Raw genomic sequence first — 27,268 nt, forward strand, 5'->3', positions numbered from 1 at the left:
AATAAGGAGCTCTTACCCTTTAGATGCAGCAGACAGGGTTCTTCCCAGAAAGCCGAACAGAGTCTTCACCTACTTCCTCAAGTCCTCTCTACTTATAAGCAGCTGGGAAAAAAAAAAAAAGTAAAGGCAGCTACAGTCAAACTTCCAGAAAGACCCGCCCCCTTCTAGGGACCAGTTGTAAAGTTACTATTGTATCAGGAAGGGATGGACTGAAAATTCTCAATGAAGTAATGAATTTCTGCTTCTGTGTTGATGGAAGGACAAAGGTTTTATTTAAAATTCAGAGCAATTTCTCTTTCGTTCTCTGTGCAGGGTCTACCCAGATAAATAACTGAAGATAGTCAGAGGCAGTGAATTTGTTTTTTGAAATCGATCACTACAACTGTACTATCTAAAAATGATATAAAATGCTATGCATGTTTGTAACAAGCTTACTCAGAAATAGCATCCTCATTTGTAAACCTGATTTTTGTTCTTGTGTCTATAAAATTAGGGTAAAGTTATAATTACCTCCTGGACTGTTTTAAGTTATAATAGATTAAAATGGATATGAAGCTTACACACACATGCGCAAATATATAGTACAGCTCAGTGTGAACATAGATTCTCTTTTATAAGCAATGGAAATGTTTTTCTGTGTCAGTATGATTGTAAAAGAGAATGACTCTGTGTAGTAGTCTTACCCTGTGCTGTTCCTTCTCTTCACTCTATCTGATCTCTGTTGCCTGCAGTATCTGGGTACTTGTCTGATGCTAACAAGGCTGGCAGAGCTCATACTCTGGTTTGGTGGAATCAAAGTTTAGAACTTGAAGTTGGCTGCAGAGCAGATATGAAGGTTTGCTTGGAACCCAGAGAATCAGGGAGCACATCTAGGATTCTAGTTAAGGATAATGACATAAAATAAAAGTCTACATGAAATTATGAGAACTTTTACATTTATTCATGTGTTTATTTGTGTTGATATATTTATGGTGTTCATTGTGAAAACAAAGTTTACTCTTCTCCTATAAAATACTTGATAAATTAAATAATCGAGGGTTTTGTGGAGAAACACATAATTCCTTCTTTGGCAATGTATTTGGCAGTGAAACTGAATAAAAAAGAACATGCTCTTGGTTTCTTAATTTTCTGTCATTATCCTTAAGTTATGAGTCAGGGCTCATGATCTCCTCCCCCATCCTTCTGAAATGTTCACTGCTTTGTCCTCCTGCAGACACTGTGCAGGCAACCACAGCTGCTCAGAATTCCTGAGCACTGAGGTCTTGTGACATCTAGAAAAACTTTTTGCCCCAGTTTTCCTTGATGGCTGCCTCCTAGAATCCTTTTGCACCTTCTTCCATGATGGTTCCTGAGCTTTGGGAGAGGATTTGTGACATAGAAGTTCCATTTGTACCTGAGTACTCCACAGACTCACCCTCTCTACATTTAAACAGTTGTGAGTTTCTGCTACACAAGGAACCATCTCTAATGAGGACTGAGGACTGCACTTATTCTACAGGTACAGAGTTAGGAATTTATATGGCAGTTTGATAGGTTTTTTTTTTTTGCAAAAATATAGTAAGAGGCTTACTACTGAGTCAGATTGCAGTACCAAGAATGTGTTTTCTCCTAGAGAACAGGGCTTAAATCCAATCATAAAGCACTTGATTATTCCCATAGCACCCATGTAACTAAGAAATCTATGGACATATCTTTCCATGGCAGTTATTATTTTAGTTCACAGCTATGTCAAACTACTGATGGCCATTCTACCTGTGCTGGCTAGTTTTATGTCAACTGAGAAAGTTTCCTCATCAGGTTGACTTTTGGGGAAAACCTGTTATCCATTTTCTAGACTGATGATAGATTTGGGAGGGCACAGCTCACTCTAGGTTATGTTACCTATGGCCCAATGGTCCTAGGAACTATAAAAAAAAAAAAAAGCTGCTGAGAAGCGACATGGGAAAAGCCAGCAAATAGCATTTCTCCATGACATCTTCTCTAGTTCACATCCAAATCCCTGTCCTGATTTCCTTCTCTCACTTCCCTAGATGGTAGACTTAAAAGCTATGAAGTGAAGTAAGCTATTGATTATGGCATTTAGCACAGCAATAGGAACACTTCACAATCCATCAACACAGTATATCCTAATAGTATGAGAACTAACCTGTAAAAAGAAGGCTTTCTGTTCAGTATTGACTATTTTTCCATGATATTGGACCAAAGTGTGTGATGTCTTCAGAAATAAAGTCTTACTATCAAGTATTGGTATGCAACTAAGAGAAATGGCAATAGATAGCCTCTATTATTCAAGAGGTTAATGCACATTTTTAAAACATTATTTATGTATTCCCTTCACTATTTCATACAGCAAATTTGGGTTTTGGCATCCTATCTAAGAAGGATCACTAACTCAAATATTGTGCTTTCTCACAGTGTCTTTAAGGCTTTAGCATTTATATCTGGTTCTAGGATTAATCTTGAAATAATTTGGTTCTTGGTAACATTTCTTGCTACTTTCAACATTATGCTCAATCCAATAAGTCTGCCTCTAAAGAAGAAACATGTCATTGTGTCACTCAGATGAGATCTCCGAAATGGTAAATCTTAATGGGAAAACATATAACAGTGTCTCCAACCCAAAGAGGTAGTGAGAAGTATGAAGTGCTTGTATGAATATATAGTTGTAACTGAAGATATGAATGTAGTCTAGGTGTCACTTGTATGACAACGCTATAGTGCTTATGGTTAAAAATACAGTGTGCTATTAGATAAAGATTTTTCTTATCACAAACAAATGAGGAAACAGACAAGCAAAAAGAAAATAAAGAAATAGACAATCTTAAATCACGGTTGCATAAATTCTTTTTTCTAATTGCTCCATTTATTTGAAGGAAAAATTTAGATTAATCTCTGAATTATTGATCTGTCTGCTACCCTTACTCATTTATATAAACCCACTGGATTCACGCTTACTATTTTTTTTTACTATTTCCTACTATAAACATATTTGTTTTATAACCATGCTTGCTGCAACTTGACTCTTGGAAACACCTTTCTATCAAATCTATGCCCCTCTTACATACTCAAACCTTTTGTTTCAGGTTTTCTTTGTTTCCTGCCACAAAAACATGATCTAAACATGTTGGGTCGATTTTCAAAGGCCTAATGTTATCCATTTCTTCAAACTGCTCTAGTCTTTTATTAAAAAGGGAGAAGGCATCCTAATTCTTGGCTTGGTGTCATGGCTTCTGCTTACCTGAGAAGGAAGTAGGAAGCTTGTATATATTTTCACCTTCTATAGAGAAATACTTACACATTTATTTTCTTCCTTTCTTGCTTTTTTTTCCTTCCTTCTTTTTTACTTCTTCTTTTTCTTTTCACTTTTTGAAAGTCTAACCAGAAAAATAAATCCTTTTTGCTTTTCTTAGTTGCTGTAGGACCAAGGACCCAGACAAGGCACTTAACAGTATCCCAGGTCAGACATTACAATGACCCCAGGTGGCATGTAGGCCCCCAACATCAGCCTATTCCTCACTGCCTTCATTTCCTCCTTTCTCCATCTTTCAAGAGCACATGAACCACTCTGCTTCTCTTTCTCTCCCTTTTTTCCCACATATTTGCTCATCATCATGGGACCCACCTACCTGCACCACAAGGCACCGGGCAGAAATGCATGGGAGAGAGGACGTGGATTTCTTCCCACCAGTCACGGCCTCGAGAAAATTGGTTGACCTGTGGCTGGCTGGCCCCTTCTTGAGCAGAACTGCAGCGATGGAGGGGGGCATGGATGCCTTTCTTCTGGCTATGTTATTGAGGACACCGGTGACCTGCGACTGTCTAGTCCCTACTTGAGACAACATTTTCTAGAGACACATTTTAAATCATGTATCAATAATTCATTTCTGTGTTGATAACAAGCTAAACACAATTCACACAGAAATTTTCTATGCTTATTTACTACTGTACAGTTTACTTCACAAACCACATTGCTTATCCTTAACTCTCCAATTCAAAAAACTAGTTACCATTCTTCATTGTGTATTGTTTTCTTGGTGCATTTATAGTCTCTGCTTATAGAGCATTCAGAATCTTCATCCTGTACCATTGTGGAATGTAATTTATCATGTACCCTAAAATAATTTCAAAAAATCATTGTGTATTTATTCCTGAATCTCCATTTATTTCCAGATTTATTAAAATCAGCATGTTCTCTGAACCCTTCACTGAGCTCCTTTAACCTTAAAAACATAAATAGACATGAAATAAACAGAGTTTAATAAAAATTATGTCATATTTCCCCAAGCAGAAACACACCAACATGCCTTCAATTATTTCAGGAACTGTTTTCAGTTTGAAAGTCAGTGTTATGTGTGCTTTATACAGACATGTCCACTAGGGCTTAATTTCTAGCGTTAACCAAAATATCGCTACTATTTCACAGCAGAGGGAATGACACACCAGGGAGATAATAAGAATGGCACATGGGAATAGAATAGGATGTTTTAATTGCTCTTACCCCACCCATTACCTACACAGCTCATCCTAGTGATAGAAAGTCTTGAGAGAGTTTCTTTGTGTTTATGGATTTGTGTGTGTATGTGTCATATATTTATGATATCTGTATTTGCCTATTATATGTCAAAACTACCATAACTTCATTCGAATCAGAGGTTTGGGAAGATAAGGCATGAATCATGGCACTTGATTTATAATGTATGAATTGCTTAGAACTTGAAAGCTGTGTCCTGATTCCCTGCAAAAAACGAGAGTGGGGGGTTTATTTTGAATAATCGTAACCTACTACAGAGCTATTTCATGTGAAGTTCACTGGCTCTAAAGTAGACTGGGACAGAAGTTTCCATGTAGGAAAAAGGTGAACACCTGAATTTAAAGTTTCCTAGCACCGTTCGACATTGGAACAAGACAGATTTTCTGAAATCCAATCTCTAAACACTATAGGAAGTAGCTGAAAAATGGCCACTCATATTTTGATGAGCCATATCAGAAGACAGCAAAAACAAGACCTTTAAACCTAAAAATTTCCAGCTATGAATAGTGGTTGAATTGGTTTTTATGTTAACAAAAAGTGTATCTAAATGGCTGTACTATATCTTTGGAAGAAACATAATAAATGCAAGCCCCTTTCTGCTACTACTCAGGTAGATACTAGGTATAACTAACTTTAAGATAAACATTCTATTTGCTTGGATAGGTTTAACATATAATCTCTATCTAAAAGACCCCTGAAAATTAGCACAAGGAACCAAGAAAATTTATGTTTTATATTCCTAGCTCTTCCCTTGTTTAAACACCTTGTTTTCATCAATCAAACATGTAAATTTTTTATACACTTTGATGTTTTTATAGAACCACTTTTTTGGTTTTTTTTGTTTGTTTGTTTGTTTTTGTGTTTGGAAACAGGGTTTCTCTGTAGCTTCTGGAACTAGCTCTTGTAAACCAGGCTGGCCTTGAACTCAGAGATCCATCAGCCTCTGCCTCCCAAGTGTTGGGATTAAAGGCATTAGCCACTCCTGCCTGACTCAAAAGAACCATATATTTTGAACATGAAAAGTGCAATTTTAACACTTGAATATTAAGCAATCCGACTGACTATCTCCCTCTCCCCTTCTAGACTGTAGAAGTCTGAGGAGGAGCAGGGCTCTGTGTTATGCCTTTCTCTGTACTCAGTACTGGAAACATCATTTCTGTCACTTTTGAATGTGACAGTATCTTCTTGAGGCAGCATCATCCTCATAGTATTCATGATTATTTTCTATAAATTTTTATAATAGTTCCCAGGTGGCTATCATCCACCTTTGTGATAAAATGCTCTTGTTCAAGACAAGCTTCCAACTGTAGGTCAAATTCTCAAAGTTCCCTGGGTCCCTACAACTGTGATGTGTTTTCCTCTGTTTTCAGACACAAAGCATAAGTGGTTAGTGCAGCCAGGATGACTACAGAGATTACACAGAATTTGTCAAGTTAATGCAGAACTATGGAAACAGCTTTTTCCTAGATGAATTTGTTGAAATATAGTAAAAATTTAAAGTGTAGATGTAGCTTATTGTTGTTGTGCAGCATTACTTACTACTTTTAAATAAGATAATTTTGTTTTATTCTCCAAAAGAATTCTTACAATGGAATGAACATGGACAAATGAGGAAGATACTATACAAACTGAACTAAGCCAGGCACAAAAGGAAAAGCATTAAATTATTCTACTTAAATATGGTAAGGATTACAGTAAAATCCATAGAAAAGCATACAAAAAAATCTACTATAGGATGGATGGCAGAGGGACAAAAAAATTAATCAATGTAAAAATCTTACTAAAGTTGGGAAGGTAAATTATAAATGTATTTTGTTTAATGCAATGCCTGGTGTTAACAATTTGACATTTGTACAATAAAAACTTAAGTGGTTAGGTCTCAAATTAAACACCATAAACTATAAAAATATACAAGGAACCATTTGAAAATGTTGCATATATTCATTACCTTGAATATTATAGTGTCATGAGTATTTGAACAATCTGAACAAATTAAATACTTAAAGTTGGTTGTATGTCATTTCTGCTTCAGTAACACTAAGATACAAGTAAAGCTGGAGACTTACTCATTGCTAAAATGTACCAGACAAAGTGAGGCTGAGACAAATGATATTGGGAACAGTGTTTATGACCCACCCCCATGGTCAAAGGTATTAAAACATAAACGTAGCATTAGAGGATCAGGAAGCAGCAGAATTTATGAGAACGTGGTAGACTTCAGGGCAATTAGTCAGTTGGGATGGACCAGACACTCATGACTAATATCAAGTCTACAATGACGCAGGAGCTTGTGTGATAAGAACCTTTGCTTTCTGGCACATCACTGCCAGAGGCAGGGAACAGAGGAAGACTAGTCAGATGGCCAGTGAAAACAGTCATTTGTTTTAGGACATGACTTAATGTGTGTCATGCAGCAATGACAGAACAACATTGTATAATGATTAGTACATAGGCCCCATAAGTTTACTTGGCTCAAATCTGTTCCTTGAATTTATTATTTGAATTTTTCCCATACTGTGTGTCTTTTCTTCAGACTTTTCATAATGTCAATTTACTATTTTTTATGATATCTCCTGATTTGAATTCTTACCTAAGAAACATTACTAATTCTAAATTTGTAAAAATGTGGTTGTGTTTTCCATCAATATTGATATAGCTTTGCCTGCTGTATTTAGTTGCAATAGCCCATTTTGAATTGAGTCTGATTGAATGGTATGTGAAAGTATCTATCTAAGTATTAATAACAAGTATCTATCTAATTATCCTAGTAGCATATGATAAAAAGTATTTTCATTTGATTGGTCATAAACCGTTATATCTACAGCTTATAGATATAAGCTTGCTTCTGGAATGTCAAACTCATTCCACTAATTGCCACATCTATAATAAGTACTATATGAAGCAAAATATTACAAAACTATAGTGAGATTCAAGACAGGGAGGTTTAGGGTTTCATTCTCTTGTTTAAAGTATGTTGTGATTTTTTTTAGTCAATTATTTTCATAGAGGTAAAATGATACGTCTGCAAGTAAATTAAATTAAAATCATGAAGTTGATAGGGACATTGTCGAGTTTAAATCTGGAAAGTGTATCCACTGTCACAAGGTTATTTTCACTGACTTATGAAAAATAAATACTTTTTCTGTATATCTTTAAATTCCTTCCACACATCTTTGCAAGTCTCAGTGAAATGTTTTATATTTCTTTCATTCAATGTATGTATTAGTAAATTATAATATTTATTAAATTACTAATGAGTTTAGTGGTTGTTTCCTTTACATTTTCTATACTGCTGTTTGCTGATCATTTAAATACTTTTTGAAATTTCTTCATATATTAACTAGGATTTCTATACAGACCGTTATGTTATTAACCAGTAGAGAAAGTCTCATTTCTTCCTTTATAATTAGAGGTGCACTATATTCAATGTCTTGTTTAACTTATTGTACCTAGAATCTATTTTACAATATTAAATAAATATTTTAAGATTCATTTCATTATTAACTTATAGCAAAATTTTTCGAAGGTATTGTTTGAGAATTTTCCAGAATGATGCTGATAGTTTAATATAAAACAGTATTTATGACTGGACAGATGGCTCGGTGGTTAAGAGCACTGAGTGTTCTTCCAGAGGGTCCAGATTCAATTCCCAACATCTACATGGCAGCTCACAACTGTCTGTAATTCCAGTTTTAGGGGACTTGACAACCATGACAAAATGCCATTGTACATAAAATAAGAATAAAGAAATAAATAAACAATGCTTACAAAATAGATATGCTAAATTGTTAGGCAACTCCATAGAATTTGTAATATCAGTTTTGGGGGTATTCATGGAATACAGGTAGATATGAATATACTAGATATTTATTTGCATGTTTCATGAAAAAGTCTTTAGATAAAAACACGCATGAAGAGCTGTTAGAAATGTGAGACACCAGAGCAAAAAGAATTGAATTCAATGTCACACTCAAGTGCATAGTGATAAACAACCTTTTTCTCACTTCCTACAAAGAACTCCCAGGAGGAAATGTCTGAAGGCAATCACTCCAGAGTGGCTGAGTTCATTCTGAAGGGCTTAACAGATCAACCAGAGCTGCAGCTGCCCCTGTTCCTCCTCTTCCTTGGAATTTACCTGCTCACAGTGCTGGGGAACCTGGGAATGATCATCCTGATCCTGCTGAGCTCCCACCTGCACACCCCCATGTACTTCTTCCTCAGCAGTTTGTCCTTCATTGACCTCTGTTACTCCACTGTCATTACTCCCAAAATGCTGGTGAACTTTGTGACAGTAAGGAATGTCATTTCCTACCCTGAATGCATGATTCAGCTCTACTTCTTCTTAATCTTTGTTATATCCGAGTGTTACATGTTGTCTGCCATGGCATATGACCGCTATGTTGCCATCTGTAACCCCTTGATATACAATGTCACCATGTCCTATCAAGTCTGTTCCTGGATGATAGGTGGGGTGTATGGTATAGGTGTCATTGAAGCCACAATTCACACTGTCTGCATGCTGCGGGTGCTCTTCTGCAAGGCTAATGTAGTAAATCATTTCTTCTGTGATATTATTCCATTGCTGCAACTTTCCTGCTCTAGTACATTTGTCAATGAGGTGGTAATCCTGTGCCTCAGTACATTCAATTTCTGTGTTCCAACCCTGACCATCTTGTGCTCTTACAGTTTTATCATTGTCCGAATCATCTGCATGAAATCCACTGAGAGCAGATTCAAAGCCTTCAGCACCTGCAGCTCCCACTTCTCTGCTGTGACTGTCTTCTTTGGGTCCTTAGCAGTCGTGTACTTTCAGCCATCATCAGTCAGCTCCAAAGAGCAAGGGAAAGTGTTCTCTCTGTTTTATACTACAGTTGTGCCCATGCTGAACCCGCTAATCTACAGCCTGAGGAATAAGGATGTCAAACTTGCTTTAAATAAGTTGCTTCGAAAGAAGACAACTCAGATCTAAAATAATATTTTGCATAAGCAAAAATGCCTTATATCTATATTTTTGATAAGAAATAATACCTTGAGACAACAATGCATGTCAAATCCTGAAACTGTTATTAGTACATGGTTATTTTCTTTTTTTCGTTTCATCGCTTTTATTTTTTCTTTCTTTTTTAAAAATTTACTTTTAAAAAATATATTTTCTCATTTTATTGTCAAAATGTCAAATCCATTTTCCACTCCCTCCTTCCTCCTGCTCCCTTCACATTGCCCCCTCTCACCCCCATCCCATCCACCATCCACACGCCAGAAAGGGTAAGGCTCCCATGAGGAGTCAAAAAAGTCTAAGACATTGCTTTGAGGAAGTACCATGGCCCTCCCCATTATATATAGACTGAATAAGGTATCCTTCCAGAGGAAATGAGTTCCAGAAATCCAGAACAAGCAGTATATATAAATCCTGGTCTCACTGCAAGTGGCCCCACAGTCTTCCCCGGCCATACAAATTCACCCACAGTTAGAGGGTTTAGTTAATCCTATGATGGTTCCTTCTCTGTCAGCCTGGAGTTGGAAGGCTTCCATTAGCTCAGGTAAGTTGTTTCAGTGGGTATCCCCATCACGGTCTTGACCTCTTTGTTTGTATTCTCACTTCTGCATCTCTTCACCTGAACTTTGGGAGAGAAAAAAAAAATCAGGAATTATTGGACCCAAGTTATTTAGAAAAGTGAAAGAAGCATTGTGGGATTCCATAGAGCCTATCAACATGCAGTTAACTAGCCACACCTCTAATTATGTTTCAAAACAATCCCAAAGTCTTCTTATAGTTCACATGCTTTATGTGTGTGGAACATGGATCTTTTTGGGTGATATTAATGTCTCTCACTGAAGGGAATAAATACATATAGTAGAAAAGCTTCTATTATTTGTTTTTTTGTATATCAAACCCTTCTCAATTAAGTGTATTACCAACTATATCTGAAAGAGTGATCTCTAAAATAAGTGGACTAAGCAAAAATGACTCAAACTGTCACTTCTAAATCTTCCTTGGCATGTAGAACTGTATTGTGGACTATAAAACATATTAAAAATAATTGCTCCTACCATCAGTGAAATAATGCTAAAAACATTGAATAAAACTGTGCAAGTGTTCAAATACTCTTGACGTAGGTGTTGATCCAGTTTTAGGACTTTGCCAGTTTCTTTGTTTTTATTAAATTTTGAAATTTTAATGTATTGTTTTCTAATTGAAATAACTACTGTACTTTCCTAAGACTGCATTATAGAATATCCGTTTCAGAAGTGATGTCTCTAACAAGTGCATTGTTGTGCTATTTTTCATATAGAAAAAATTAAAATTTGAAAATTTTCTGTCTAATAACATATAGTATTCATACCCCCAAAACTATTTCTATCAGTTCCTGACCTGCATGAAAGAGACTTTTAACCAATAAGTTTTATTTTCCAACCATATCCAATTAAGATCCAAACAAAAAACTTTGCTTCTGTGTCAAATGGCATCACTCACATCAGAAAGTCTCAGTATCTCCTGATTGCCTTCATCTTTCACATCTCCTGGAAATGTCAGCAGCAGCAGCATGGCTTTTCTTATATACCTAGAATAGATTCCCATAGAATAAGATACTTCCTTATTGATTTAGAAACTTCTATACTGTTGTGATCCAGCTACGCTCCCCCTGATCCACAGAGGAAGGTCCTTGTGGTCTGTAATTGACAAGGATGTGTTCTTTCTGGCCGGTGGGTCTCCACGGAAGGACTAGAGGTATAAAAGCTTGCTGGCAAAATAAAGGTTGCTGTACTTCCACGTGAAAAGAAGCCTCCGTGTCTCAATCCTGGCACCCCCCCCCCGCCAGCCCCCGCTATCCAGGCTGCACTGGCCGCAGCAAGTGGAGGTTCCACCGAGATCTGGAAAGGGAGGATATGTGAACGGGGACGCTCCAGCCACCGGCTAAATCGAGGAGCGTATTGGGGAAGGTAAAGTGTTCTAATTTTTCATCCCCAGAGATAACTCTGAGGGACATTCTCCAAAAGATAAACAAGTATAAAGAGGCGGGAGGGTGAATTGAAATGCCTCAGAAAGGAACTGAAACTCTTAAAGCAACAAGGCATGGAAGTAACAAGGAAGACAGCCAAAGATTTAGTACAGGAGGGGGTTTAAATGTTCCAGACTGGGAACAAGGCAAGTCAGATTAAAAGGAGTATGTGTTTCTTCATTCCCAGAGATGCTCTTGAGGGGTGCCCTCTGGCAGACTGGCCAGTAGGGAAGCAATAAAGAGGAGGCAGGGGGGTGAATTGAGGGCCTCAAATGATAGAATATGTAGAGATATATGTAATTGTGTTGATTGTGTTGTCTTCTGTGTTCAGGACTGGAGAAAGACATTTGATTCTGGGAACTGCTAAGAAAGGTATTTTGACTTTAAAATACAGTGATGTGGGATTTCATTGGTTAATAAAGAAACTGCCTTGACCCATCTGATAGGGCAGAATTTAGATAGGCGGAGTAAACAGAACAGATGCTGGGAGGAAAAGGAAGTGAGCTCAGATGCCATGCCTCTGCTCTCCAGGACAGACGTGATGCAGCCAGCCACCAGGTCAGACATGCTGAATCTTTCCCGGTAAGCACACCTCGTGGTGCTACACAGATTATTAGAAATGGGCTAAATAAATACGTGAGAGTTAGCCAAGAAGAGGCTAGATATAATGGGCCAAGCAGTGTTTAAATGAATACAGTTTGCATGTTGTTATTTCGGGGCATACGCTATCCAGATGGCCAGGAGTCGGGCAGGATGAAAAGCAGGCCCGCAGCTCCCCACTACAATACAGGCCTAAGGATTTGATGCTTTGGAAAAAAGGTTTTGCTTTTGTTTCCACAGAGGATGAGAACCTGTGGATTCATTGCAAATTTATGCGGTTTAAATCACTGAAAACCCCTGAAATGTTGATGTAAAATATCCCCAAGAATGCAGCACCCCCCTCTTAGCAAGAAGTAGCCAGACAGGTTGACGACACCCAAATTCCCTAAAAGATTATTAAAGTGGGGCCCCTTCAATGGTTCCGGAGCAGGAGCAGTGAGCCTGCTTCTCTGAGTTCTGTTCCACTCCATGCAGCAGTTTGGATCCAGAGTGAGTGCGGCTGGGGCCAGAAGGCAGCTGGAGCAGAGCTTTGCCACCACAGCTACTGCTGCTGGACTTGCTCTCTCCCAGACTGTGCAGACGGCTGAGACTGTCAACCAGATGGTTGAAAGAGTCAGCAATGCTTTGGACATTCAAAATGATCTTAATGGACATATTCAATTGGGCATATTGATCTTGAACCAACAAGTGGCTCTGGTTCAGGAGCAAGTAGACTGTCTTTGGACTTTTCAACAGTTAATCATGTTATGTGTGTTACTCATGGCACTGTGTTGCATGCTTCTGTTACTGTTATGGAACTCAACGGTCATATGAGAGGGCTTTGGAATCTGCTTTTGTTAGTTTTACCACCCAGTTAGTGCATGCTAGATGGTTGCAGTGTTGGTCTGGCTCCTTGGCAATGTCAGTCCTGGGGATACTTGGTTTAGGGCTAGGTGTCTGGGTAGCCACGGATGGGCAACACTTTGGGGGCAGGATGCTACCTAAGACATGGAATATTAGAGGGCTATTCCCCATGACAGGCAAGGTATTATAAAATAAAATGGGGGGAGTTGTTGTGATCCAGCTGCCCTCACTCTCCCTGACCCATAGGGGAACTTCCTTGTGGTCTGTAATTGACAAGGATGTTTGTGTTCTTTCTGGCCAGTGGGTCTCCACAGAAGGAGTAGAGGTATAAAAGGTGCTAGGCAAAATAAAGGTTGCTGTTCTTCCACGTGAAAAGAAGCCTCCATGTCTCAATCCCGGCACCTCCCCCCCCCCCCCGCTAGTCTCTGCTATCCAGGCTGCACTGGCCGCAGCACTATACTTCATGATTCCTAGGAGTGCCAAAGCCTTTAAACATGTTGCATTACAAAGACAAACAGAGATTTCCAAATAGCACATGGTACCCTGCCCACTGTACTAATCTGTATCCAGAAGCACAGCACTGGAGCTTTTATTCCTCTTCCCAACATTAACTTTTAAACTTGTTGCCTTGCATCTATTATTTTAGTCGAATCTTGGAGTAGGCACTGAACACGGATGGGTTTGTCTCAGCTTTCCTTCAAATATGTGACAAGACACCTTCTATCATGTCTCCTCATAGTATAACACCAAAACAGGAAACAAGAGAACATTCTTTTTGAAAATCAGAATAAAGGCCCTTGGTTTCCTCTAACCCTTGTCTTTTATTCAGCTCGTCCTTTCTATTATCCCACCAAACTCTATTTGTATTCTTCTCATACTTGTTTGCTTATGTTACATGACATGTGGGTCACTTACCACATACTAGTACAAAATAATACATATAATGAAAAAATTTGATAACTGAAGAGAACATAAGTGGGACATAAATTTTCAAGTTGAAAAATATGAGTATATGAATCCCTTTTCTCCTAGCTTCATTTTGTCTAAGTATGTGTCAGACCATCATGAACTCTAATCTCTAGAAATTGTAAGAATATACTCATGGTAGCTGAAAACCATCACTAATATTCTACAGTGATACCTCAGGGGACAGGAAATTGTCTTTTTCACATTTCAAGCCATACTTTTTCTAGTCATGCTTAATGATACTCTTATTTTTATCTTAACATAAAAATGAATCTCAATAGCTATGTCTGTCTCCTCTCTTGTAGGAGAGAAAGAATGCATACTTGATTTACGTTAATAGTAATGTAGATATTGTGTGTAAATGACCTTTATGTAAATATTCATTTTTATTAATAATTTTTGTTTATAAACCTCTGTTATAAAATACACCCTCAAAGTAACACAATTCACCAGGTGTTACTTTTCTTGTTTTTCTATTATCTTTCTCATTTCAGATACCTTGTTTGTTTTAATAAACCATTTAAACTCATTTGTATGCTCTATTGATTTTTGTAGATCAACATTTTTTAGATGAAAAGATTCTAAATTTGAGTATTGTGAAGACTTGTTTGTACTTAACCTAACAGACTCTTAGAAATCTTCCTAGACAGTCCTCAGATAGCACTTTAACTATGCTCCTGTGGACCTGCCAGTCACACCACTTATTCTATGGTCTACCCTGCTGTCTCCTTGTAGATTTTACCATTTTGAAGAGCAGGTACTAAAACATATTTTTAGTACCAATTAACATTCACATCTAAATAGTGTCTTAAAGCATTATCATCATGCAAGTATTTGTTTTTATTTTCTATACATTTATAATAATTTTCTATATGTCAAGTTATTGTTGAAATTTTATCAAGACAAAGTGAAATAAAATGTCTCACACCAATATGAAAAGGTTTTGAAATATGATGAATAAATTATTTTGATTGTTATCATGATATGATGATTTGATTATATATGAATTGATCATACTGTAGATAATAAATATTTACCATCCACTTAATAGCATTTTTACTTTAATAACCATATTAAGAGATCATAAAATAAAAGTTCATTCCATGAAATTATTTGGAATTTTGCTGATGAGACTCCATCTATAAGAGGTATCAGTGATTAATATACAAGAGACAATTCTTGAAATTCCCTATCATGCCAAAATAATGCAAATACATAGGCAGTTAGCAAAAACCAGGAAGCATTTGCCTTTAGAGACTGTGGTTTGGAAGAAGTTGGTTACCTAAGTTAGGTCAGAAGACCACAGGTAAAAGACTGCAAGAGAGAATGGAGCTTCTGTGGTGGAGTCAGTTTCCTGAATCTTGTAAGAGGCAATAAAGACAAAAATCCAGTCAGTTGACCTTTGAAAACACTCAAAACTACAGGAGAATCTGTGTCTTTATGTCTTTCATGGAGCTGGAACAGAGTATCATATTCTAGGTAATGTAGAATTGTCAGGAACCTGTTTAGTTCAGTTGAGGTGGAGGGATGTCCAGTGTCAGGACCACATCTAGTATAGACCTTCATCCTGCGCCAGGCTGTAGAGAAAGCATAGTAAACACCGGAGAGTACACAAATGTCTGGCCTCATCCTTGTTTTAGGAATTCATACATGTGGCAGCATTAAATCAGTACCCTTATAATATAGTCTTCCTAGAAGACCCCCAACCTGCACCCTGTTATATTAGAAAGTAAGTTTCTAACATAGACTTTGGGAGACAAATCCCAAATATTACTACATACAATCTCAGCTTCTACAATAGAAGTAAAGCTAAAAATTATACTAAACATAATAATAGAGGTTTTATTTAAAAAAAAAACTAGGGTCACCAAAGGACACCACATTGTAAATCAATAATTTCAACATCTAGATATTCTTTCTACTTCTGTAGTGGCCCAGATTCTGAGATGGTGGTCCTATTCAGGACATGGTCAACTGTAATTAGAAGAGAATAGAAGTGTAAGGCCGTTAAGTTTTGAGGGCTTTTTTTTTTAATAACTTCTTCAACTATCTAACAGGTTAAGTCATTTAAATTGTTTATATATTGTAATTTGCAGTTTCTTCCCTCATAATAAACATAAAAGAAGTATTTAAAATCACGTGTCTGTATTCAGTCTGGTACTCAACAGTTAGGTTGAACATTGCCCTTGGTTTCATTTTCATATATTGCAGATTAAAAAACTATGACACTATTAACCTATGAGTTAATGTAGCAGTTTCTGTTGTTCATGGGACAGAAACATGCCAGAGTGTTGAGAAAACAGTGATAGGTGCACTTCGTACAAATGAAGAGATACCTGCCAAATACACCCTAGATGGGAAAGACTTCACGATGATGGGAAAATAGCAGGTTGTAATGGACGATTGCATGTAATTGATGTGATGCCAGTATTCTTTCACTGCATGTGTAAATTTCAAAAATTTAATTTATTGTTATGTGTATATATGCTTATGAATGTGCACGCATATGTGATGTGATGTGTGTATGTGTGTGTACACACACATGCATGCACATATAGATGTCAAAGGACAACATCATAGAGTAACTTTCTCCATCATCTTTTTTTTTATTCTTTTTTAATTAAAATTTCCAACTGCTCCCCGTTTCCCATTTCCCTCCCCTCCTCCCACACATTGCCCCCTCCCCCCAGTCCCCTCCCCCATCCCCACTCCTCTTCTCCTCCCCCCAGTCCATTCCCCCTCCCTCTCGATACTGAAGAGCAGTCCAAATTCCCTGCCCTACAGGAAGACCAAGGTCCTCCCACTTCCATCCAGGCCCAGGAAGGTGAGCATCAAAACAGGCTAAGCTCCCACAAAGCCAGTTCATGTATTAGGATCGAAACCTAGTGCCATTGTCCTTGGCTTCTCATCAGCCTTCATTGTCCGCCATGTTCAGAGAGTCCAGTTTCAACCCATGCTTATTCAGTCCCAGTCCAGCTGGCCTTGAAGAGCTCCCAATAGATCAGTTCCACTGTCACAGTGGGTGGGTGCATGCCTCGTGGTCCTGATTTCCTTGCTCATGTTCTCCCTCCTTCTGCTCCTCATTTGGACCTTAAGAGCTCAGACCGTTGCTCCAATTTGGGTCTCTGTCTCTCTCTCGATCTATCGCCAGTTGAAAGTTCCTGTGCCATTCTCCTTGGCCTCTCGTCAGCTCTCATTGTCCACCACATTCCGAGAGTCCGGTCCTATAATCATACTGATGAATATCTTGCATATCGCCATAGAACCTTCATCTAGCGATGGATGGAGATAGAGCCAGAGACCCACACTGGAGCACCGGACTGAGCTCCCAAGGTTATAATGAGGAGCAGAAGGAGAGAGAACATGAACAAGGAAGTCAGGACCATGAGGGGTGCACCCAACCACTGAGACAGTGGGGCCGATCTATTGGGAGCTCACCAAGGTCAGCTGGACTGCTACTGAAAAAACATGGGATAAAACCGGACTCTCCATCATCTTTTAAGTAGGCTACATGAATTAAACTCAGATCACCACCATGCTTGTCCAGTGGGTTCCTTTAAGAACTGAACCATCTTACTGATCCGTGTTTGTTATGTTTATAACACTTTTACTAAAATAAATGTTATATTTTAATATTTGCATTCCAAAGTACAAGTAGGAATTTTGTATATTCATGAGTTGTTCAGATGTCACCATGATCTACAATAGATTATTGTCCACATATCAACTAAAGTCTCATAATCACACGAGGTTAAGTGAGCACCTCCCTTCCTGTTACAACAGACAGACACTAAGCTGCCTTCCATTTGTATGAACCTTCCTGACATTTCCTACACATGGTGCCACTCATGTATGACCTTCTCTGATTCCTTTCTCCTGACATGCTTCAGGCCATTTGTAGATATGGTAGAACTCAGAACCGCAGGGCTCTTTACTGCAGAGCATTGCTCTAGCCCATGGATGAGGTACTTTCTCTGTCTATGCATCACTAGATAGACACTGCTATAGTTTCCAACTATTGAACAGAAGCCCTGCTGCAGTAGCCACTCATGCATGAGTTTTCTTGATGTGCACATTTTCAGTTTGGAGTCGTTTGGCAGCACTAGAATTGCTGAGCCATGTATTAACTTGAACATTTTTATTTTTAAACACTGGAAAACCCCCATTATCTTAAAATATTGATGAGCTTATTGGAAGAAATGGATGTCAGCTCCTTCTTGAACCCATGACTCTGTTCTCTTCTTTCCTAATTGTTGTTCCAATATTGCATTTGGATACAGTGGCATGTGAACATTATGTTGATACCTGCAAACCCTTGATACCACCAGTCCTACGATGTCTGTTTCCAATTGATAAGTAGAGAACATGCTATGGGCTTCACTGAAGCTACAATTCATATTCTGTGAATAATTAGAGTGTTTCTATGCAAGTCTAAAATAATAAACCATAACTTCTGTGATCTTCTTCCATTGCTGCAGCTTGCTTGTTCCATTGCTTTTGTCAATAAATTATCATTCCTGTGTTACATTAATTCTAATTTCTGTGTTGTAACCCAGACCATCCTTGCTTCTTAAACTATCATTTTCAGCATCCATTGAGGACGGGTACAAAGCCTTCAGCAGCTGCACATCCCACCCCTCTGTTGTTTTCCTGGCTTCACATATGTTTAGCCTTCATTAGTTTGCTCCAAAAGGAAGGTAGAGCATCATCTGCAATGTATTCAACTGTTGTATACATGCTGAACTCCCTTATCTACAGCCTGAGGGGTAAACATGTCAAATTTCTTCTACATAATCTGTTTCATAAACAGAAGGTACATGTGTAAAGAATATTTTGCATTAACAAAACTGTATCATATCTAGAGTTTTGATAAAAATACAATTCAGAAGTGGCATTGCATGACTGATCATTCTATTATTACTAGAGGGTGATTATTTGATTTTGTAAAAAAATGGTATAAGAAGTTATTGGTTTCAAGAGCCCAGATACATTGAGGAAGGAATTCTAGGACTCCACTCTGTTCACCCACCAAGAGTTAACTGGGATCCCTCTAGACAGTTTAAATCCCTGCAAAGCCTTCTTTATGTATCTGGAGCATGATTATTTTCAGATGAGATTTATGCATCTTCCTTAGGAAGTATTTTTGTTTATATGATTTTATAGTCTCACTATTTTGTTTGCTTAGTCTTTTAAAATTAGGTTGAATGGAAACTATTTCTGGATGTGATATCTAAAATAAATTATTTTTGTAAAAATTGGTATATCTGAAAATAATCCCTGATTCCCTGATTATTAATACTATAGTAGGACAATAGAAGCATGAGAAACCTTCAGCTCTCCACAAAGAACTTACACTATGAGACTTAACAATGCTCACTGTGACCACTTGCATTTCCCACAATCTCACACTGCACTGTTCCTCCAACCAGATTTGGAGTTCCTTTTGCTAGTTCTTCTGGATGACTCTTCCCTGTCTTCAAGAATGGATTGTTAGAAAACCCAGTTTTAGAATCTCATCTTTAGAAATTGCCTTCTTAGCACAATTCTTTTGAGACTTAGTCTCTGTGTGTAATCCTGACTGGCCTATGACACAGGTTGTAGACATGGTTGGCCTAGAACTCACAGTGATCTCTTGCATCTATATCCAGAGTTCTGGGTTAAATGTGTGTACCACCATATCTGCCTTTTTTGCTTTGTTTATGCTCTTGCCTTTTACGAAGTATTTTACAAATGTGTTCATATAGATTATTCATTCTTACTGAAACTTTAAATCTGCAACATGTTTCTCACCAAAGGGGCACAGCTCTCATCCACTAAACTGACTGGCCATTCTGGAAAACAGGGCAAAGAGGGCAAAGACCGCTAATAAAGCTTTTCCTCTTCTAACAGTCAAGACATTAAGCTCATATTGGAGTACCAGAAATCATCAACAGTAAAAGTTTAGTTCCTGGAATGTCCTCTTCTGCAAAGGGGTCCCACCATCTCTTTGGCATTTTCTTTTGCTCACCTCATGTGTCTTCTCCTCCTGGAGACAGCAGCACCTAGAAGATTTTTCCCATCTCTTCCATGAAGAGCTACTAGGATTCAATCACCATTAATTCTTTATTTATTAAGGATTCTTTCATTTTAAATTTCATACATGCATATAAGGTGTCTTGGTCATATAGGAAGCTGTTTATTTCTATATTATATTAAAGCTACATTCAAATGACAGATGATATCCCTGCTAACTTCTTTAGGCTTCAAAGCCTAAAGAATCAAGGATTAAAGCGGAGGCATCTCCAAGTAGCACCATGCTTACCCTGTATTGTACTGTGTCCACAACACAGCGTTCGCCTCCTTTTCCCTCGTTATCCAGCATCACCACTCTAGTTTATTAACAGGTATAGAGCAGTATTTGACTTCTGTTTAGCTTGATTCAAATACATAATGGGGACATGTTGTGTCATCTTTGCTTCACTGTTTACCATCAAAAATTGTAATGACAGAAAATAGTTTATTACCCTATTTGAACATTAGAAGTACCCTTCCTGATTTTCTATACAAAAATGAGCTCTTCCTCTTATACCCCTTTCCTATCAGACCAAATTATACAAATTAAGATTTATATGTCTATGGTCTTTTATTATATATTTATAAATGAATATAGAGATAGAGGGATAGATATAGTTAAATCATAAACATATATGTGCAATCAAATATAGTTACAGAATAATAAATATCAAAGTACTAATGATTAAGAGGAGCCTAACATCCTATCATGAAACACTGGGTAATTTTGGGTAATAAACTTATGCAGAGTTTTCTTTTATTTTGCTGATACAAAATTTCTTGACATTACACTAGCAAAATGGGTCACTTTCAGAGCCTTCTTGAAGGCAAAATGCAAGACAAAAACAATATACTCCCAAAGAACCATTCTGCTATGACTTATTACCTCCAGCTGTACCCCACCTTCCAAAATTTCCAGAATCTCACAAATTAAGCAGTGACCACGACAACTTAATCAGGACATTAGCAGTAGGAGACATTTCCAATTAAAACCATAATATATAATAAAAATTGTACCTGTGGTGATTGTTCCTTTCACATATATTGAGAAGAAATAGGGATGCCATTCAGCAAGGCAAATCTAAAACACCAAGCTCTACATAAAAACAATGGATGTTCTGTGTACGGTGAAGTGATCTCAGCCTCATCTTCTAAAATGCAACCATGTTTATGACCTTGAAAGTAGAAGTGAATTTCATATACTATTGAGCTACAAAAATCTTAAGCTCAGTAGACAGAATACTGCAAATATTTCAATTCACAAATTGTGTGTCTGAATTCTTTTGGTAGACTGATTATAGAAATATTTTGACAACAGTTTTATTTTAAGAAAAAGTCTTTTTTTTTACTTATTTATTTATTTTTATTCTTTTTTAATTAAAATTTCCACCTGCTCCCCATTTCCCATTTCCCTCCCCTCCTCCCAAATATTGCCCTCCCCCCACTTCCCTTCCCCTATCCCCACTCCTCTTCTCCTCCCCCCACTCCATTCCCCCTCCCTCTCGATACTGAAGAGCAGTCCAAATTCCCTGCCCTGCGGGAAGACCAAGGTCCTTCTATCTACGTCCAGAAAGGTGAGCGTCCAAACAGGCTAAGCTCCCACAAAGCCAGTTCATGTATTAGGATCAAAACCTAGTGCCATTGTCCTTGGCTTCTCATCAGTCTTCATTGACCGCCATGCTCAGAGAGTCCGGAATCAACCCATGCTTATTCAGTCCCAGACCAGCTGGCCTTGGTGGGCTCCCAATAAATCAGTTCCACTGTCACAGTGGGTGGGTGCATCCCTCGTGGTCCTGATTTTTTGCTCATGTTCTCCCTCCTTCTGCTCCTCATTTGGACCTTAAGAGCTCAGACCGTTGCTCCAAATTGAGACTCTGTCTCTACCTCGATCCATCGCCAGATGAAGGTTCTAAGTGATATGCAAGATATTCATCAGTATAGGATAGGGTCATTTCAGGTTCCCTCTCCTTAGTTGCCCAAGGTACCAGCTGGGGACATATTCCTGGACACCTGCGAACCCCTCAAGAGTCAAGTCTCTTGCCAACCCTAAGATGGCTCCCTTAGATAGGATAGGGAGGATCAACATAGTAAAAATGGCAATTCTACCAAGGGCAATTTATAGATTCAATGCAATCCCCATCAAAATCCCATCAAAATTCTTCACAGATCTTGAGAGGACAATAATCAACTTTATATGGAGAAACAAAAAACCCAGGATAGCCAAAACAATCTTATATAATAAAGGATCGTATGGAGGCATTACCATCCCTGACCTCAAACTCTATTACAGAGCCTCAGTATTGAAAACAGTTTGGTATTGGCATAAAAACAGAGAAGTCGACCAATGGAACCGAGTAGAAGACCCTGATTTTAACCCACAAACTTATGAACACCTAATTTTTGATAAAGGAGCTAAAAGTATTCAATGGAAAAAAGAGAGCATCTTCAACAAATGGTGCTGGCAGAACTGGTTGTCAACGTGTAGAAGAATGAAAATAGATCCATATCTATCACCATGCACAAAACTCAAGTCCAAATGGATTAAAGACCTCAATATTAGTCTGAACACACTGAACCTGATAGAAGAAAAAGTTGGAAGTACTCTACAACATATGGGTACAGGAGATCACTTCCTACGTTTATCCCCAGCAGCACAGACATTAAGGGCAACATTGAATAAATGGGACCTCCTGAAACTGAGTAGCTTCTGTAAAGCAAAGGACACTGTCACTAAGACAAAAAGGCAACCCACTGACTGGGAGAAGATCTTCACCAACCCTGCAACAGACAAAGGTCTGATCACCAAAATATATAAAGAACTCAAGAAACTAAACTTTAAAATGCTAATGAACCCAATAAAAAAATGGGGCACTGATCTGAACAGAGAATTCTCAACAGAAGAAATTCAAATGGCCAAAAGACACCTAAGGTCATGCTCAACCTCCTTAGCGATAAGGGAAATGCAAATTAAAACAACTTTGAGATACCATCTTACACCTGTCAGAGTGGCTAAAATCAAGAACACCAATGATAGCCTTTGCTGGAGAGGTTGTGGAGAAAGAGGCACACTCATTCATTGCTGGTGGGAATGCAAACTTGTGCAACCACTTTGGAAATCAGTGTGGCGATTTCTCAGGAAATTTGGGATCAACCTACCCCAAGATCCAGTAATACCACTATTGGGAATATACCCAAGAGATGCCACATCAAATGACAAAAGTATCTGTTCAACTATGTTCATAGCAGCATTGTTTGTAATAGCCAAAACCTGGAAACAACCTAGATGCCCTTCAATGGAGGAATGGATGAAGAAAGTGTGGAATATATACATATTAGAGTACTACTCAGCAGTAAAAAACAATGACTTCTCGAATTTTGCGTGCAAATGGATGGAAATAGAAAACACTATCCTGAGTGAGGTATCCCAGACTCAAAAAGAGGAACATGGGATGTACTCACTCAAAATCGGTTTCTAGCCATAAAATAAAAGACATTAAGCATATAATGTGTGATCCTATAGAAGCTAAATAAGAAAGTGAACCCAAAGAAAATCATATAGTCATCCGCATGGAGAGGGGGAAGTAGACAAGATTGCAGGGCAAAAACTGGGAACTTGCGGGTGAGGTGGCATGGGGCAAAGGGGAAATGGGATGAGAAATATGAGAAGGGGAGGATGGGAGGAGCTCGGAGGATTGGGATGGTTGGGATATAGGAAGGATGGATACGGGAGCAGCGAAGAAAAAGTCTTAATTTATTTCTAGGCATTCTGTAAACTAATTCTCTACTCCAGACTGTTTCCATGTGCACAGCACCCATTATTCATCCTTCTAATAGGACATCTTAAAGGCATGTGTCTCCATGACTGATCAAAAATTAGTTTGTGATCATTTTCAGTAAAACATTGAAATTTCAGAGGGGCTTGAGATACTGCAATCGATAAGAGGAATTGATGCACAGACGAGTAGATCTGAGTTCATCACCCAAGTTTAGAAAAGGTTAGAGTGGCAGTACATCTGTAATTCTGATGCAGGGAAAGGAGAGACAGGAGGACCACCAGGGCTAAATGGCCAGCCACTCTAGTCAAAATTTTATACAATCCCAAGCTTCAGATTCAGTGAGAGATCCTGACTTAAGGAAATGAAAGACAGCAATAGAAGTCATTGGTGTCCTATGACCTCTACAAAAGCATGTATGGGTGTCTACACATGCCCACAGATATAAACACATATCCATACAACACATACATTCATAGAAGAAAATGAGAAGAAATACACATTTTTGACATCTGCATGCTTGAGAGAATTATAGTATATATAAATTTGTTGTTAATTTGCAAACAGATTATAAATGTGCTATAAATAATTAAATTATTCAACTATGGACCAATAAAAAGCATAATGATTAAAAAGAATTATCTATAGCTATAGAGGCACAGAAAATATGGAACAATGGTCTAAGACTTTTTCTTCTTTTCCCCCTTCCTTCTTTCCTTTGTTATTTCATTCCTTCCTTTCTTTCTTCCCTTCAAGAAAAAAGGCCAAATGTTCTGTTATTCAATTTTATTTCAGAATACTTTTATACTTATGGAATTGTTGACCATAATATTAAGACATCTCCTATGTACATGATACCCTGTCTTTACTCTTGTTACCACCTAAATGCCACACTTATCAAAGCTAAGAATCCATTAATTGGGGTATCTCTCAGCATCAGATGCAGTAGATGTTGAAGCACACTGAGACCGACAGTAGTTGGGGTGTAGAAAGTAAGTGATTACAGAGTCCTCAGCCCTAAATAGAATAACTATAGCATGAATTCTAATTGATCCTAATAATAAAAATCCATAGTCAGATATCAGGGAAAATGCTGAGAAATCAGACAAGTAAGAAGTGAGCCACCAAAGTGAATTTTTACCTCTACTGAATCCTCGACCAAAGGGGGCAAAATCCTGTCTTCACAAATGCTGACAGAGCCCCATTTTTTAATTGGGTTAATTATCATTTTAAAGTCTAGTTTCTTGAGTTCTTTATATATTTTGGAGATCAGACCTTTGTCTGTTGCGGGGTTGGTGAAGATCTTCTCCCAGTCAGTAGGTTGCCTTTTTGTCTTAATGACAGTGTCCTTTGCTTTACAGAAGCTTCTCAGTTTCAGGAGGTCCCATTTATTTATTCAATGTTGCCCTTAATGTCTGTGCTGCTGGGGTTATACATAGGAAGTGATCTCCTGTGCCCATATGATGTAGGGTACTTCCCATTTTCTCTTCTATCAGGTTCAGTGTGTTCAGATTGATATTGAGGTCTTTGATCCATTTGGACTTGAGTTTTGTGCATGGTGATAGATATGGGTCTATTTCCATTCTTCTACAAGTTGACATCCAGTTGTGCCAGCACCATTTGTTGAAGATGCTTTCTTTCTTCCATTGTATACTTTTAGCTCCTTTATCGAAAATCAGTTGTTCATAGGTTTGTGGGTTAACATCCGGGTCTTCTATACGATTCCATTGGTCGACTTCTCTGTTTTTATGCCAGTACCACGCTGTTTTCATTACTGTAGCTCTGTAATAGAGTTTGAAGTCAGGGATGGTAATGCCTCCAGAAGTTCCTTTATTGTATAAGATTGTTTTGGCTATCCTGGGTTTTTTGTTTTTCCATATAAAGCTGATTATTGTCCTCTCAAGATCTGTGAAGAATTTTGATGGGACCTTGATGGGGATTGCATTGAATCTATAAATTGCCTTTGGTAGGATTGTCATTTTTACTATGTTGATCCTCCCAATCCAAGAGCAAGGCAGATCCTTCCATTTTCTGGTATCCTCTTCAATTTCTTTCTTCAATGCCTTAAAGTTATTGTCAAGAAGAAGTTCAAATGGCCAAAAGATACTTAATGTCATGCTCAACCTCCTTAGCGATCAGAGAAATGCAAATCAAAACAACTTTGAGATATCATCTTACACCTGTCAGAATGGCTAAAATCAAAAACACCAAGGATAGCCTTTGCTGGAGAGGTTGTGGAGAAAGGGGTACCCTCATCCATTGCTGGTGGGACTGCAAACTTGTGCAACCACTTTGGAAATCAGTGTGGCGGTTTCTCAGAAAAATTGGGATCAACCTACCCCTGGACCCAGCAATAGCACTCTTGGGAATATACCCAAGAGATGCCCTATCATATGACGAAACATTTGTTCAACTATGTTCATAGCAGCATTATTTGTAATAGCCAGAACCTGGAAGCAACCTAGATGTCCTTCAATGGAAGAATGGATGAAGAAAGTGTGGAATATATACACATTAGAGTACTACTCTACGGTAAAAAACAATGACTTCTCGAATTTTGCATGCAAATGGATGGAAATAGAAAATACTATCCTGAGTGAGGTAACCCAGACCCAAAAAGAAGATCATGGGATGTACTCACTCATAATTGGTTTCTAGCCATGGATATGGGCCACTGAGTCTATAATTTGTGATCCTAAAGAAGCTAAACAAGAGGGTAAACCCAAGGAAAAACATATAGATATCCTCCCAGCTATGGGAAATAGACAAGATTGCCGGGCAAAAAATTGGAATCTTGGGAGTGGGGTGGGATGGGGGTGAGGGGAGATGGAGAGATAAAAGTGTGAAGGAGAGGATGAGGGGAACTGGGGGGATCGGGGTGATTAGGGATAAAGGAAGGTTGGATAGGGGAACAGGGAAACTCATATCTTAGTTAAGGGAGACACCTAAGGGTTGGCAAGAGACTTGAACTTGGAATGGCTACCAGGTGCCCAGGGCAATGTCCCCAGTTAGTTCCTTGGTGCACCTGAGGATAGGGAACCTGAAATGAACCTATCCTATAGCCATACTGATGAATATCTTGCATATCACCATAGAACCTTCATCTAGCGATGGATGGAGATAGAGACAGAGACCCACACTGGAGCACCGGACTGAGCTCCCAAGGTTCTAATGAGGAGCAGAAGGAGGGAGAACATGAGCAAGGAAGTCAGGACCATGAGGGGTGCACCAACCACTGAGACAGTAGGGCCGATCTATTGGGAGCTCACCAAGGCCAGCTGGACTGCGACTGAAAAAGCATGGGATAAAACCGGACTCTCCGAACATGGCGGACAATGAAAGCTGATGAGAGGCCAAGGAGAATGGCACGGGGTTTGATCCTACTTCATGTTCTGGCTTTGTGGGAGTCTAGACAGTTTGGATGGTCACCTTCCTAGACCTGGATGGAGGTAGGAGTACCTTGGACTTTCCACAGGGCAGGGAACCCTGACTGCTCTTCGGAC

At 38.4% G+C, this 27,268-nt stretch overlaps 1 protein-coding gene across 1 annotated transcript; it reads left to right on the forward strand.

Annotated features, from left to right (window-relative positions):
- The first annotated feature begins 8,561 nt into the window (after nt 1–8,561).
- LOC130873046 (olfactory receptor 150-like) lies at nt 8,562–9,500 on the forward strand. Its single transcript, XM_057767562.1, has one exon. It carries the CDS (start codon nt 8,562–8,564, stop codon nt 9,498–9,500), a length of 939 nt encoding a protein of 312 aa, XP_057623545.1.
- Nucleotides 9,501–27,268: the final 17,768 nt, after the last annotated feature.

Source organism: Chionomys nivalis, chromosome 4, assembly GCF_950005125.1.
Source record: "Chionomys nivalis chromosome 4, mChiNiv1.1, whole genome shotgun sequence".
NCBI classification, from domain to species: domain Eukaryota; kingdom Metazoa; phylum Chordata; class Mammalia; order Rodentia; family Cricetidae; genus Chionomys; species Chionomys nivalis.